This window comes from Balaenoptera acutorostrata, chromosome 10, assembly GCF_949987535.1.
Source record: "Balaenoptera acutorostrata chromosome 10, mBalAcu1.1, whole genome shotgun sequence".
Taxonomy (NCBI): Eukaryota; Metazoa; Chordata; class Mammalia; order Artiodactyla; family Balaenopteridae; genus Balaenoptera; species Balaenoptera acutorostrata.
In genome coordinates this window covers 81790738-81807134 of record NC_080073.1, presented here as the reverse complement: position 1 = coordinate 81807134, position 16397 = coordinate 81790738, and the positions used below count along the sequence as shown (strand labels likewise).

General features: G+C 39.9%; 1 protein-coding gene across 7 annotated transcripts in view; it reads left to right on the top strand.

The window, feature by feature from the left end:
* Positions 1 to 16397, top strand: part of PKHD1 (PKHD1 ciliary IPT domain containing fibrocystin/polyductin) — a 456842-nt gene that overhangs the window by 63461 nt on the left and 376984 nt on the right. For 6 of the 7 annotated variants that reach the window (XM_057555317.1, XM_057555318.1, XM_057555315.1 and 3 more), the window contains exons 30-34: positions 189 to 384; positions 1093 to 1160; positions 2820 to 4412; positions 6272 to 6415; positions 12164 to 12383. In XM_057555317.1, coding sequence (XP_057411300.1) covers positions 189 to 384; positions 1093 to 1160; positions 2820 to 4412; positions 6272 to 6415; positions 12164 to 12383 — 2221 coding nt within the window. The remainder of the gene's footprint in view (positions 1 to 188; positions 385 to 1092; positions 1161 to 2819; positions 4413 to 6271; positions 6416 to 12163; positions 12384 to 16397) is intronic. The other variant, XM_057555319.1, reaches the window with a different exon arrangement.

The following is a 16397-nucleotide window of genomic DNA, read 5'->3' as shown; positions in this document are numbered from 1 at the left end:
TCCAGCAGTGAAAGCACCAAGTCCTAACCACTGGACCGCCAGGGAATTCCCAGCATTAAAACTCTTAATCAGAGTATTATGCACAGGGCTAACCACGTGTTTAATCTCGAAAGATAATCTTAAAATTGAATAAACGGTTGAGACCACAAATCCACTTCACAGGAGCTAATGGATTCTTTTCAACACAGGAGGTGAGACCCTTTCCATTGGAATGGCACTGCCAATGAACCACACGGATTTGGATGCCCAAGTCCACATTGGGGACACCAGAGCTCAGGTCCGAGCGCAGGCAGCTCAGGGCCTGGAGGTGGTGCTGCCCCCGCTGCCTGCTGGGCTCCACGGAATCTCAGTCTCCATCAATGGGGTCCACATTCACGCACAAGGGTGAGGTGGACCCTTGCCATTCATTTTAAGTCTGTTGACGGTCTAGCGATTCAGTTGAGGAATTCTAGTTTTGAGTTAGGTCTTTATTTTTTCTTCGTCTTCTGAAGTTAAGGGATAAACATATGAGAACCCTAAAATTTGAACAACTCTTGGAGACCCTACAGGACAGTTCACTCTCAAGACCAGTTTTTGGCTTCCTAGCTGGGGAAAGGAGAACTTTCTGGAACTAAGATGTCATGTCTCTCATTTGGGTCGGGATGGGATGGGATGGGCATCTCTATGTGAGGAGGAAGAGTCTGTGCTTAATAAGAGACTGTGATTTCACTAAGACCTTTAATAATAACGGTGTCTTGGGCTTTGAATAAATGGCTTCAATTACTGCACAAGCCATGCTCAGTCCTCTTTACCCTGAAGTCCCTCTGCCCAGTATTTCTCCAGAAGTTCCCTTGCTTCATTCCAGAAAGTAGCTAAACTCTATGAGGCTGATGTGCCCACTTGGTATTGGAGCAGGAAAATATCCCACATAGCTTCTCTTCTTCACGTTTCCTTCCTTCTCTGGTGGACAGTGCCCCTCACCTGCGCTCTCCATCACAGCCCCCTTTCTTTCTTCTTCTCCCCCCAATACATACATCTCGGCTGTCTCGTGCCTTCTTTTCTCTTTTTTTCTGACTCTCAGTTATTTCATGACCATCTCCCCATTTTCTATAGTGTGGATCTTCACATCCAGTACCTCACAGAAGTCTTCAGCATCCAGCCTTGCTGTGGGTCCCTTCTGGGTGAGTGGCTTTGACCTGACTGGTATTATTTATTCAGCAAGTCTACTCCCTGGATATTCAGAGTTTGTTCCTGGTGAGACCAGAGAAGGGGCTGCAGGGAGGGGTGCTTTCCTCTGCCCTGGGAACGGAGTGATGTACTTTGGAAGGTGTGAAAACTCAGGATCCCTTAGCCCAGTGAGTTCAGGAAATTAAAGAATTTTTACGAAAAGGAGACATGCCCGGCTTTCTTTTTTCCTAATGGAAGGAGGCTGCAACATCTAAAAAGTGGCACATCTCGAGTACATATCACCGAATCACTTTGCTGTACATCAGAAATGAACCCAATATTGTAGATAAACTATATTTTGATTAAAAAAACAACAGTAGAAAACAAGAGAAGAGCTTCCTGAGTTAGCCTTTTTGATACTGCATATGCAAGGACAAGAGGGATGAGTCTTTGATGTCTTTGCTTGCTCTAGGGATGTAACTGAAGGACGAGACAGAGTCAGAAACACAAATGCCAATATGGGAGATGTCAGGACAGGAGAAATAGAGAAATCTAGAAAACTGCTCATTTTCAGAAAAAACTGAAAGCTATGTATTTGCCTGTGATAATCATTGTGATAGTGGATAAAATAACACATTATTATCCTTTTTAAAAAAATTTTTATTGGATATAGTTGATTTCCAATGTTGTGTTAGTTTCAGGTGTATATCAAAGTGAATCAGTTATACACATACATATATCCACTCTTTTTTAGATTCTTTTCCCATATAGGCCATTGCAGAGTATTGAGTAGAGTTCCCTGTGCTATATAGTAGGTATGTTATCCTTCTTGAACATAGTATAATCCTTTTTAAAGCTGCTTGGCTATACCACTGATTTGGTAATGATAAGGGGTACATTGCCCCCATCCCTGTCCTGAAGATAGGATTTGATTGTGCCTCAACTAGAAAGTGAGACAATGTCTATGAATACAGCAGCAAAATTACAAGCATGTTTCAGTGGTTCTTGATATGTCATATATACACACACACATGACTATATAATATATGGAATACTGGAATATTACATAGAATAATATAGAAGTAGAAGACTTCAACAAAGTCTTTTCATTAGTAAGTTTACTATATATAGAACAATATACATATATACTACATAATAACATAGAGAATAATATGGAATATTAGAGCAGATAATACAACAGATGACAAGAAGACTAAAGAATTTGAGTTTTCATTATGTATATGTTGTATACATATGTATATGAAATACTCATATCCTCTTTCTACATAATAATTTGTAGAATCATATAGACTGACATGTTAGATAATATAGCAGATGACAAGAGCACTTCAAGAAATTTGATTTTTCATTAGTGTCCAAGTTGATGGAGGTGGTGGTTTCTAGGATCTATAAACATACTTGGAAATTTTGTCTTAAATATTATAAACATTCCTCTTATAGGACAATTTATATTGTTTTACTATCATGTGAAATTTAGCCCATCTGACTCCTGCCAAAATGATCACACATCAACACTGATGGGTGAGGTGAAATACTTTCACTAACACTTACCCCACCTTTTACTTAGTCTTGCTGGCGCTCACACAGGGGCTGTGAGTTCCTAGTTCTGAAATATCAGCTTTTCAGTTTTGTTCTAAATATTTGTGCTTTAGGTGGAACCATCCTCAGCATCTCAGGAAGAGGGTTCAGCAGGGACCCAGCTTTGGTTTGGGTGCTCGTGGGCAATCGGTCCTGTGACATTGTGAACTCAACGGAGATGAACATCTGGTGTGAGACCCCGCCAGCCCCCCTGCTGCCTGGTGCCCCAGCCCCTGTGGAGGTCTGGGCTGGCAGCCAGCCCTTCCCCCACCAACCTTTGCCAAGCCTGGTGGGGAAGGGCTTCACCTTCACATATGAAATGGCAGCAACCCCGGTGGTCACAGCCACGCGAGGAGAAATCACAAATCACAGCCTGAGGCTCTACGTGGAAGGGCAGAATCTCTCCAACTCAGAGGTCCTTCTGGGGAACTTGAGCTGTGATGTTGAGACCCAGTCTCCCAGTAGCAACACAAGCCTGTCTGGGTGCACTTTTCCTCTTCACAGTTTGGAGGCGGGCATCTATCCTCTCCAAGTACGTCAGAGGCAGATGGGGTTTGCCGACATGTCCGCGGTGCCCCAGCAATTTGTGGTGTTGCCTCAGATAACAGCCATTTCCCCAACACTTGGGTCCACTTGTGGAGGGACAGTACTCACGGTGAGGGGCTCGGCTCTCAACTCCAGCAGGAGGTCAGTTCAGGTTGACATTTCAGGTCCTTTCACTTGTGTGATTTTGAGTTTGGGGGACCAGATGGTCCTCTGTCAGATTACCCCGGCGGGTAACCCCTTGCCTGGCACTTCCTTCACCCTGAATGTCACTGTCCTGGTTAATGGGCTGCCCAGCGCCTGTCAGGGGAATTGCACTCTTTTCTTGTGTGAAGAGACAACTCCTGTCGTGGACGCCTGGACCACGACCATCAGTGGGTCTCTGACCACAGTGCTGATTAGGGGTCAGAGGTTAGGTACCGCGGCTGATGAACCAATGGTGTTTGTGGATGATCGCCTTCCTTGCACTGTGACTTTCTTTAATACAAGCCACGTGGCATGCTGGATCAGTGACTTGGCCCCAGGACCCCACTACCTATCGGTTTTTCATACAAGATATGGGTATGCTTGCTCTGGTTACGTTTACAGACACTTCCACATTTTGCCTCAAGTGTTTCATTATTTCCCCAAGAATTTCAGCCTCCATGGTGGAAGCCTCTTGACCTTGGAGGGTGCAGCCCTGAGGGGACGGAACTCCACGTCAGTCTACGTTGGCCAGCAGGCCTGCCTGACTGTGAACCTCAGCTCTGAGCTCATCCAGTGCTCTGTTCCTGCAGGGAATGGCTCCGTTGCCCTGGACATAGAGGTAGATGGACTTTCTTACCAGGTGGGCGTCATTGGTTACAGCGATGCCTTCACCCCCGAATTGCTCTCAGTTTCTCAGACTGATGACGTCTTAACGTTTTTGGTGGCCGGGATCTCAGGAGCTGCGAACGTTGACATTTTTATCGGGATGTTCCCCTGTGTGGGTGTCTCTGGCAACCGTACCCTTCTCCAATGTGTGGTCCCATCCCTTCCTGCCGGGGAGTACCAAGTCAGAGGTTATGACCGTCTGAGAGGGTGGGCCTCATCTATCCTGATGTTCACGTCCAGAGTGACCGTTACAGCAGTGACCGAGAACTTCGGTAAGTCAGGCAGATGAGGCAGAAGAGCTTTCTTTATATAAGTGGATCAGTAGCTCCTGTCCCTACTCTGTGAGGTAGGAAATCAACATCAGTCTCAATGACAGGAGAGAGAAGCCGGTTTTCCTCTTACGGTCCCAGCTTCCTCCTAAAACGTTGTCATGCTCCATTTATGAGGCTTTGTTTTTTGTCGAGGAGATTGTGCATATTCTCTAAGTGTTTGATTGTATTTTAATTTGATACATTAACCCGCTTTAATTTGTGCTTTAAATTAAGTAATACCATTTGTAAGAGCTCATAATTTGATCATTTAAGTAGAGCATAAATGCCTTCATTTATTTTTAAACCTATCTGCCAATTTGAATTGTTTTAAACTTATTAAATATGATTAATTTTTATCATTTTGTGCTATTTCACAGACAGATTCATACTCCACCAATAATAATAAGCCAATTGCACAGTACGATTGCATTGGTTGAACTTTTTCTCCTTTTAGATGTATTGGTATTTGCCTTGGCTTTTCTTCCAATGATGGTTTGGGTTTCTGTCCCCTTAATGTCTTACTACACTTGAGAGAGCTCAAATGTGATTGTGATGCAGAAAGTTTAGAAGTAATTATGGGAGCAGGATCTTAGACTGATGAAGTATGAACCAAGCCATTTCTTGGAACAAATATGTCTGGCCTCAGCTGGGCGGGATGCTATGGGGATTGGGGTTTGGTCCTGAGTCTGTCACTATCTTAGCTGGGTAACTTTTTTAAGCCTCAGCTTTCTTATTTGATAAAGGGTCTGGGGCTGGATGCTCCCTTCTTCCCCTTTCAACTCTCTCAGAATCCATGACTTTTATGTTGAGAGAGGAGGGGTAAGAATGCACCCAAGCAAAAAGTTTGTCAGGTAACTGTGTAAGTACCACCTAGATTTGACCTTGAAGGCAGGAGAAACTAGACCTCTATCTCAGTGTGGACTACAGGTCTCTGCACAGCTGAGACTTCAGCTGACATTTTCCTTTATTGACTTTCAGACTGAAGCAAAACATGCTGTCTGTTAAGAACTGACATGATTTTACCCATCAGACAGGCACTCTTCCTACACAGCAGGTAGGAGTATAAACTGGGGCAACATTATTTTGGAAAGAAATTTGGCAGTATTCGTCAAAATTAAAAATTTACTTTTCCTTTGACCTAGCAATTCCACTTCTAAGAAGTTGCACCAGTTTTACTCATATAAGTGTATATAGTTCATTGCACCATCCTTAATTGCAGCAAAAGAGGAGAAATTATGGAACTATCAATCAATAGGAAGACTGCTCAATAAATTATGGCATAATCATATGATGGAATTCTAAGTGGCTATTAAAATGATGAGCTAGATCTGTAATATATAGACTTGAAAAAATGTTTATGCTACACTTCTAATTTTTAAAAGAAGTTGTAGAATATTATGTATAGAATGATCCCTTTGTATAGAAAAACCTATATGCTTAGAAAATTCAAGAAGAATTCACAAGAAATTCTATACATGGCTACTTCTGGGGAGTGAGATAAGTAGTTAGGGGAAGTTTTTCTTTCACTTTATACTCTTCTGTATAAAAAGTTTAAGAACTATAAATACACATTTTTCTACATAAGAATTTTTACATGTTTTATAGGTTGTTGAATTATTGGGGTTTGACAGAATAAGGGCTCCACACCTTGGAGGCCAGAGCGTAGTGAGAAGAAACTGAGAAAACAGGGAATCTAAGGCCAGTGTGTGGACTCAGGAGGGCATAGAAAGAACGAAGGGGAGCAGGAAAGCATGGGTTTGAATTCTGAGTCAAGAAAGATTTGCCTCTGTGATGGTGAACTTGTCATTTTGTCTTTAAAGGCTGCCTGGGTGGAAGGCTTGTGCATGTGTTTGGAGCAGGATTTTCTCCCGAGAACATCTCAGCTGCCGTGTGTGGTGCTCCCTGCCAGGTCCTGGCTAACGCGACAGTGTCTGCCTTCAGCTGCTTGGTTCTGCCCCTGGATGGTCAGGAAAAATGCCATATTCATTTTTTAAACAGTGTATATGAAAAGGACATACTTTGGTTAACTCCATTTTTTGGATAATTAATGCTGTATTGACTCTAAATTTTTCTATGTGTTCCTGGGGAAAAAAAATTCGCTGATCCCCATCTAAGATGGTAGTTAGAATTGGGGACCACCTGTTAAGATGAGTCATAATAGCTTTTGTCATATTAATGACAACAAAACATTTATCACCTATGTTCTTGACGGCCATCATATGAAGATGGAGAAAGTAGTTCTGAGTGGTGAATACTAGTTTCAGTGACAGCCTAGGCATCGTGGAGAAAACAATCTTGTCTTGTTCTGAGGTGGGGCTGCTGAAAATGTCTGCCTTCTGGAGGTCCTAGTGAGGGGATTAGACCATTCTGCTGGAGAGCTCTTGCATATTAGTGTGCTCAGGTCTTGAATCTTATTATAGGAAAAAAAGGCCAACATTAACATTATCCTTTTATTCTGTAAAGTCCAGATAATTACCTGAGCCCTTACTCAGTAAAACACCACGATCTCTCACTGCTTTAAGCTTTGTAGCCATCACGTAAATTGTGACACGGGAAGCCATGTCTGTGTTGGGTGGAGGGTTTAGAATGGAAGGTGCAAAGTTTTGATATTTCTATGATGGGGCTCACAACACATGCTTATTACCCACTGAGCTTCAGAAAAAAAAGTCTCAGGGATGAAATCACTATTATCACTACAGGGGCAGCTAAGCCAGGTGGTTATTTGGTTTGCATAATCATAGATCTTATACCCATGCATTTAAAAATCATTTGTACTCATGTTTTCTGTAAAATGCTTTAAGTTATATTCCTAATTTCTGTGTCTGCAACTTGAATGTTGGTGAAAGATTTACAGTGATAAAAGCATCACTTCTGAGCTTGGACAAAAATTCCATGATGGATAATACTATTGTGATGGCAGTTTACATTGGATTGTCTTAGACCAGAAGGAGGAGGAGGAGGAGTGGTGGTGGTGGTGGGGATTGGGAGGAAGGAGAGGAGGAGGAAAGGAGGGGAGAGGAGAAAGAACCCTTGCTTAAAATACTAGCAATTGAGTGTCCTATTACCATCATGTACATGAGCAGAACATCACAGACGAGAGATTTATTCTACTTAAGATTCCACAATAGGAAATTTAGGATGTGGTAGAAAATTGAAGTTAATTTGTCTGTTTCTTCCTCTGTTCTAACTCCTGTGCATAGAACTTAGGGGATGTGCAAAATTAATGTTTGATGAAAGAATAAATACGGGAATTGGGAAATGGTGGAAACATAAAACCGACTCCCCATTTCTAGGTCCTAATATTTAACAAATACTGCTACAGTTTTTTTGGAGGGGGCAGGGGGCTTTCACATATACACTATTTAAATTAATCAACTCTTTGCTATTATTTCAAGACATCTAGTTTCAACCAGAAGTACAAACTAAAAAACCAATGAAGTTTCAGGGTCAGGTAAATTGTGTTATTGGGAGTTTTATAGCCCATAGGAGAGGAATAAAATAAATTATTATATTTTAAAAGATCTGATTAAATTTAGAAAAAGAATTCTCAAAATTCCTTGATTTTTAGAAGAGGAAAAGATGAGTGAGGTGCTGTAACTTTTACCATTGTCACTAGGTGTCAGCAAACACTCATTGATTGTGCAAGGGCTGCTCATTTAGGGAAATGGATAATTTATTTTCCTCTTTCATTAAAAAAGAATTGGGAGATTGGGATTGACATATATACACTAATATGTATAAAATAGATAACTAATAAGAACCTGCTGTATAAAAAAATAGATGAAATAAAATTCAAATTAAAAAAAGTCTTTTAAAAGACTTTTAAGTACAGTGTCTATAAAGATGGAGAGGAACTGGTGGAATCCAACTCCACTGGTTTCTTTTTTTTTTTTTTTTAACATCGTTATTGGAGTATAATTGCACTACAACGTTGTGTTAGCTTCCGCTGCACAACAAAGTGAATCAGCCATATGTATACACATACCACATATCCCCTCCCTCTTGCATCTCCCTCCCACCCTCCCTATCCCACCCCTCTAGATGGTCACAAAGCACCGAGCTGATCTCCCTGTGCTCTGCGGCTGCTTCCCACTAGCTGTTTTACATTTGGTAGTGTATATATGTCCATGTCACTCTCTCACTTTGTCCCAGCTTATACTTCCCCCTCCCCGTGTCCTCAAGTCCATTCTCTATGTCTGTGTCTTTATTCCTGTCCTGCCTCTAGGTTTGTCAGAACCATTTTTTTTTTTAGATTCCATATATACGTGTTAGCATACGGTATTTGTTTTTCTCTTTCTGACTTACTTCACTCTGTATGACAGACTCTAGAGCCATCCACCTCACTACAAATAACTCAATTTTGTTTCTTTTTATGGCTGAGTAATACTCCATTGTATACATGTGCCACATCTTTATCCATTCATCTATCAATGGGCATTTAGGTTGCTTCCATGTCCTGGCTATTGTAAATAGTGCTGCAATGAGCATTGTGGTACATGACTCTATTTGAATTATGGTTCTTTTCAGGGTATATGCCCAGTAGTGGGATTGCTGGCTCATATGGTAGTTCTATTTTTAGTTTTTTAAGGAACCTCCATACTGTTCTCCATAGTGGCTGTATCAATTTACATTCCCACCAACAGTGCAAGAGGGTTCCCTTTTCTCCGTACCCTCTCCAGCATTTATTGTTTGTAGATTTTTTAATGATGGCCATTCTGACTGGTATGAGGTGATACCTCATTGTAGTTTTGATTTGCATTTTTCTAATGATTAGTGATGTTGAGCATCCTTTCATGTGTTTGTTGGCAATCTGTATATCTTCTTTGGAGAAATGTCTATTTAGGTCTTCTGCCCATTTTTGGATTGGGTTGTTTGTTTTTTTGATATTGAGCTGCATGAGCTGCTTGTGTATTTTGGTGATTAATCCTTTGTCACTCCACTGGTTTCTTACTTAAGATCCAGGATGGGAGTTGGGGATTCTATGTATCCCTGAAATTGGATAAGACATTTTGAGAATATGATTGTGTATTTTTTTTTTTTTTTGTAGAAAGTAGCTCTACAGTGTACATCAAATTGTCAAAGGGGTGTGTCTCATAAATTATTAAAAACTACTAAATAATTCCCCTACTTTCAGATAGGATTGCACAGAACCAATTTAGTTAAGAATCTGTTATATTTTAAAAGATTTTTTAGCGGGCACTTTCACAGCAGCGACCCATACAAGTGTTTCACAGTTGCTTTTCTCAGAGAAATCTATCCTTTTACCTAACTAATGCTCCCCACTCTACTTTGTTCAACCTTAATCAGCTGGCAGCCCTTGGGAGAGCTGAATAATTTCAGTCCTTCTAACACAGTGCTTCTCAATGATATTATTATTGAGAATTACTGAAAAAAATATTATTACTGGAGCAGCAACAGTAGCAGCACCTGGGAGTTTGTTAGCAGTGCGAATCCTTGGGACCTGCTGTATCAGAAACTTTACAGCAAGTAAACATTTTGGTATTTCTCTTCTGAGCTTCTTGAGTATAATCTGTAAAAATATGCAATCACTATGCTGTACACCTGAAACTAACATAATATTGTAAATCAACTATACTTCAATAAAAGTTAAGAAATGTAGAGCTCTAAAAAAGTCCTGTTGCTGCTTTTGGGGTCATTCATCTTTACTTTCCCCCCAAATTGTACTTCTAACAAAAGAAGAATTTTCTTTTTTCATATGATAGGTTGCTAAAGCATCTTGTCAGTCTAATACTCAGTATTTGTTTTAAATCAGCAAGATCTTTGATCTTTTGGTTTCCTGTATTTATATCTTGAGTTATACCACATGACTTCTTCATGGAAATTTTGACTTTTCCATGAGGCATGAAAAGCTAAAGTGATTAAGGTCGCACAGCTATTTTGTGGCAGAACCTTGAGTAAAATCCATGGATTCTGATCCCCAACGCTGGGCACTTTTCATAATCCACCTTGTCAATTTGCATCCACCTAATCACCCATAATGAGTTCATTATTTTGTAGGTGTTAAGCCTGTTTTTATTTGCCCCAGGGCTCACTAACTGGAAAGTTCTCATGTTTCCTCTATCCATACAAGACTCTTACTTTCCAGACATTTTAATTGCTGTAATTCTTTGGGAACACAGTCACAGAACCTACTGTGTGTTGGGTGCTTTGGAATATACCAGCAATAATAATACTATTTGGGTGTGATTGAATAACGGCAAACCCTCTCATGTACTTGTCTTATCCCTTGCTGCATGCAGCCCTGTGATGTAGGCAGGCCTCTTAGCTTCAAGCTCATAGCCCTTGATAACATGTGTTACGTACCTGCACGAACAAGCTAGCTGCAGAGGTAGAAGGCTAGAGAAAATTTTTCTTTTCTATTTTATTAAGGTTTTCAGGCAGAGATGCTCCCAAACCATCTCATGTAGAGATTTGTTCATCCTCCTGTTAAAGGTTATTGCCAGTCTGGCTTGGTGATGCTTTTTACATCGTGTCTCATGACCTGGAAAGAAATGGTCTCAGGGTCAGAGGGCTTCAAGTCATTGCTGTTCTTCTTTATGAAATGTTAATAGTCATAACTCTATGAGAATCAAGAACTTCTGTTAATCAAGAGATCCCATAAAGAGAATGAATAGTCTAGCCACAAATCTGGAGAAGGTATTAGTAAGCATATAACCTCTGTAGGATTAGTACCCAGAATATAAAACTCACAAATCAATAAGGAAAAGATAAGCATTCCAATAGAAAAAAAGGCAAATGACAGAAATGGGAATTTCATAGGAGGGAAAATATGTCATTACTAAACATATAAAAACTTGCTCAACCTAAAAAGTAATGATGAAAATTCAGATTAAGGCCACAATGAGATGCTGTTGTATACTCACTGGACTGGCCAAAATTAAGAGTCTGATAATTCCAAGTGCTGACAATTATGTGGGTTACTGGGAAGTCATAAATATAGGTGGTAGGAACGTGAAATGACACAACCACTTTGGAAACAACATGGCACTGTCTTGTAAGGTTGAACTTGCACCTACCCTATGAGTAGACAATTTTCTTAGAGGCATATACCCTAGAGAAAATTCCATACATGTTTGTAGTAGCAAAACCTGGGAATTACCCAAAAGTCCACTGGTGACAGAATAGGTAAATATATTGTAGTACTTTCACAGAATGCAGTGTTGAACAGCAGTGAAAATGTTTGAACAACAATTACATGCAATAATAGGGCTAAATCTTGGAAACATAATATCGAATGAAGAAAGCAGGTCTAAGGATATTATGCCATGTAGTCTATTTTCTAAAGTTCAAAAAGAAGTAAAATTCAACAATCTCCTGTTTAGGATACAAACCCATGTGAGAAAACTATTTAAAAAATGCAAGTGTTTGTTTCTGAGAATGAGGAGGAAGTGGGTAGACTTGGCCAGGAGCACATAGACTGGAGAGCATCTTGACGGTGTTGGCTTATGTTGGCTGAATTTATGGTACATTCACATGAGTTTTCTGACTAGATGATTCATATTTTACAAAAACATGATTTGTATCTTCTGTATGAATTATGTATACATAATACACTTTTAAGAAGAGTAAATGAATAAGTTTATTTTCCTATTGGTCAAGGGAAAACACGTGGGCTTGGTTGATGTAACAAAGTAAGGCCTTTAGTTCTTTCTGTGGTTATTACCTAACCCAACATTGACCGTTTCATACAGTGTCCTTGGCTTTCCTGTGTGGCCTGAGGCCTGCGGAGGAGAACTGTGAGACCTCTGGCTGCAGCTACGTGCAGTGTGATTTGACTGTCGCTGTGGGGACAGAGAGCCTGCCTGAATCATGGCCTTATTTCTACACCTGTGAAGAGAGTTCCCGATGCATCTGTGCACAAGATCGTTGGACAGAGTTCGTCTTTCCGTCTTTCTCAGGCCTCTTCATCAGGTAACCCAGTCCTCTCCCTCCCTGACCTTCCCCACGAATGCACAGCCAGTGGATTAACGGAATTCTCAGGAACTGCAGGCTGTGTGGACACGGCCCTGGGGCCAACCCTCTTGTTGGAGGGACTGTTCCATTGTGGATTCCAGCCAGTCTGCATATCAAAGAGTCTCCTGTCTTTTCAAGTGTTCAAGAGAACATCTGAAAAATCTGCCCAGTAAACAGCCTGCTTTGTTCTTGCTTAGATTTTAATATTTATCTTCCGATCCAAAGCAACATCTGGTGAATGCCAATGGGGGAAAAAGATTAGACATTATGAAAAACAGAAGGCTCTTTTCCCGTTTCCTTTTTCTTTTCTTTCCAAACAGATTCACAAGTATGAGAAAAAGTCATAGAGAAATCCAGCAGATTGTACAATGTTTATTCAGAAGAAAGGGGGATGCATGGGCCGAAGGACTGTAGATCTAGGGTTTAGAAGCCATAAGCTTATAAGTTTTTGAACTTAAGAAACAAACAAATAAATACCACAACTTTCCAGGTAAAAATCCCCTTTTCTCAATACATTTTTAAAAAAGTGTGGCCCTGTCGGTTGCTCTAGATGACCTTCATTTCTGCAAGCAGCTCTCTTTCTGTGAAGTGTGATATTTCAGTACTGAACGTGGCCCTGCGTCCTTCTTTATTTCTTATCTAGATAGAGTGGTTACATCCGATTATTTAATGGAGGCCTCTTTCCCCATTAAAAAATAAAACTAAACAAGACCAACTACCCAGAGGAAAAGCAAGAACCAGCCCTTTCCATGGCAGTCGGAATTTCTGATGTCCTAAGGCAGCCCGTGTTTGTTTGTTTGTTTATTTATTTACTTTTAAACATCTTTATTGGAGTATAATTGCTTTACAATGGTGTGTTAGTTTCTGCTTTATAACAAAATGAATCAGCTATACATATACATATATCCCCATATCTCCTCCCTCTTGCATCTCCTCCCACCCTCCCTATCCCACCACTCTAGGTGGTCACAAAGCACCGAGCTGATCTCCCTGTGCTATGCGGCTGCTTCCCACTAGCTATCTATTTTACATTTGGTAGTATATATAAGTCCATGCCACTCTCTCACTTTGTCCCAGCTTACCCTTCCCCCTCCCTGTGTCCTCAAGTCCATTCTCCACATCTGCGTCTTTATTCCTGTCCTGCCCCTAGGTTCTTCAGAACCTTTTTTTTTTTTTTTTTTAGATTCCATATATATGTGTTAACATACGGTATTTGGTTTCTCTTTCTGACTTACTTTGCTCTGTATGACAGACTCTAGGTCCATCCACCTCACTACAAATAACTCAATTTTGTTTCTTTTTATGGCTGAGTAATACTCCATTGTATACATGTGCCACATCTTCTTTATCCATTCATCTATCAATGGGCATTTAGGTTGCTTCCATGTCCTAGCTATTGTAAATAGTGCTGCAATGAACATTGTGGTACAGGACTCTATTTGAATTATGGTTTTCTCAGGGTGTATGCCCAGTAGTGGGATTGCTGGGTCATTTGGTAGTTCTATTTTTAGTTTTTTAAGGAACCTCCATACTGTTCTCCATAGTGGCTGTATCAATTTACATCCCCACCAACAGTGCAAGAGGATTCTCTTTTCTCCACACCCTCTCCAGCATTTCTTGTTTGTGGATTTTTTGATGATGGCCATTCTGACTGGTGTGAGGTGATATCTCATTGTAGTTTTGATTTGCATTTTTCTAATGATTAGTGATGTTGAGCATCCTTTCATGTGTTTGTTGGCAATCTGTATATCTTCTTTGGAGAAATGTCTATTTAGGTCTCCTGCCCATTTATTGTTTGGGTTGTGTGTTTTTTTGATATTGAGCTGCATGAGCTGCTTGTATATTTTGGAGATTAATCCTTTGTCAGTTGCTTCGTTGGCACATATTTTCTCCCATTCTGAGGGTTGTCTTTTTGTCTTGTTTATGGTTTCCTTTGCTGTGCAAAAGCTTTTAAGTTTCATTAGATCCTATTTGTTTATTTTTGTTTTTATTTCCATTTCTCTAGGAGGTGGGTCAAAAAGGATCTTGCTGTGATTTATGTCATAGAGTGTTCTGCCTATGTTTTCATCTAAGAGTTTTATAGTGTCTGACCTTACATTTAGGTCTTTAATCCATTTTAAGTTTATATTTGTGTAGTGTGTTAGGGAGTGTTCTAATTTCATTCTTTTACATGTAGCCATCCAGTTTTCCCAGCACCACTTACTGAAGGGGCTGTCTTTTCTGCATTGTATATTCTTACCTCCTTTATCAAAGATAAGGTGACCATAGGTGCATGGGTTTATCTCTGGGCTTTCTATCCTGTTCCATTGATCTATATTTCTGTTTTTGTGCCAGTACCATACTGTCTTGATTACTGTAGCTTTGTGGTCTGGTCTGGTCAGGGAGACTGATTCCTCCAGCTCTGTTTTTCTTTCTCAAGATTGCTTTGGCCATTCCGTACAAATTGTGCAATTTTTTGCTCTAGTTCTGTGAAAAATGCCATTGTAGTTTGATAGGGATTACATTGAATCTGTAGATTGCTTGCGAAGTATAGTCATTTTCACAATGTTGATTCTTCCAATCCAAGAACATGGTATATCTCTCCATCTGTTTTTATCATCTTTACTTTCTTTCATCAGTGTCTTATAGTTTTCTGCATACAGGTCTTTTGTCTCCTTAAGTAGGTTTATTCCTAGGTATTTTATTCTTTTTGTTGCAATGGTAAATGGGAGTGTTTCCTTAATTTCTCTTTCAGATTTTTCATCATTGGTGTATAGGAATGCAAGAGATTTCTGTGCGTTAATTTTGTATCCTGCTACTTTACCAAATTCATTGATTAGCTCTAGTAGTTTTCTGGTAGCATCTTTAGGATTCTCTATGTATAGTATCATGTCATCTGCAAACGGTGACAGTTTTACTTCCTCTTTTCTGATTTGGATTCCTTCTATTTCTTTTTCGTCTCTGATTGCTGTGGCTAAAACTTCCAAAACTATGTTGAATAATAGTGGTGAGAGTGGACAACCTTGTCTTGTTCCTGATCTTAGTGGAAATGGTTTCAGTTTTTCACCATTGAGATTGATGTTGGCTGTGTGTTTGTCATATGTGGTCTTTATTATGTTGAGGTAGGTACCCTCTATGCCTACTTTCTAGAGGGTTTTTATCATAAATGTGTGTTGAATTTTGTCGAAAGTTTTTCTGCATCTATTGAGATGATCATATAGTTTTTCTCCTTCAATTTGTTAATATGGTTTATCACATTGATTGATTTGCGTATATTGAAGAATCCTTGCATCCCTGGGATAAACCCTACTTGATCATGGTGTATGATCCTTTTAATGTGCTGTGGTATTCTGTTTGCTGGTATTTTGTTGAGGATTTTTGCATCTATGTTCATCAGTGATATTGGCCTGTAGTTTTCTTTCTTTGTGACATCTTTGTCTGGTTTTGGTATCAGGGTGATGGTGGCCTCGTTGAATGAGTTTGGTGGTGTTCCTCCCTCTGCTATATTTTGGAAGATTTTGAGAAGGATGGGTGTTAGCTCTTCTCTAAATGTTTGATAGAATTCTCCTGTGAAGCCGTCGGGTCCTGGGCTTTTGTTTGTTGGAAGATTTTTAATCATAGTCTTAATTTCAGTGTTTGTGATTGGTTCGTTTATATTTTCTATTTCTTCCTGGTTCAGTCTCCGAAGGTTGTGCCTTTCTAAGAATTTGTCCATTTCTTCCAGGTTGTCCATTTTATTGGCATATCGCTGCTTGTAGTAATCTCTCATGATCCTTTGTATTTCTGCGGTGTTAGTTGTTACTTCTCCTTTTTCATTTCTAATTCTATTGATTTGAGTCTTCTTTTTTTTCTTGATGCGTCTGGCTAATGGTTTATCAATTATGTTTATCTTCTCAAAGAACCAGCTTTTAGTTTTATTGATCTTTGCTATTGTTTTCTTCATATCTTTTTCATTTATTAATTCTTCATACTTTGATCCAGCAATTTTACTTC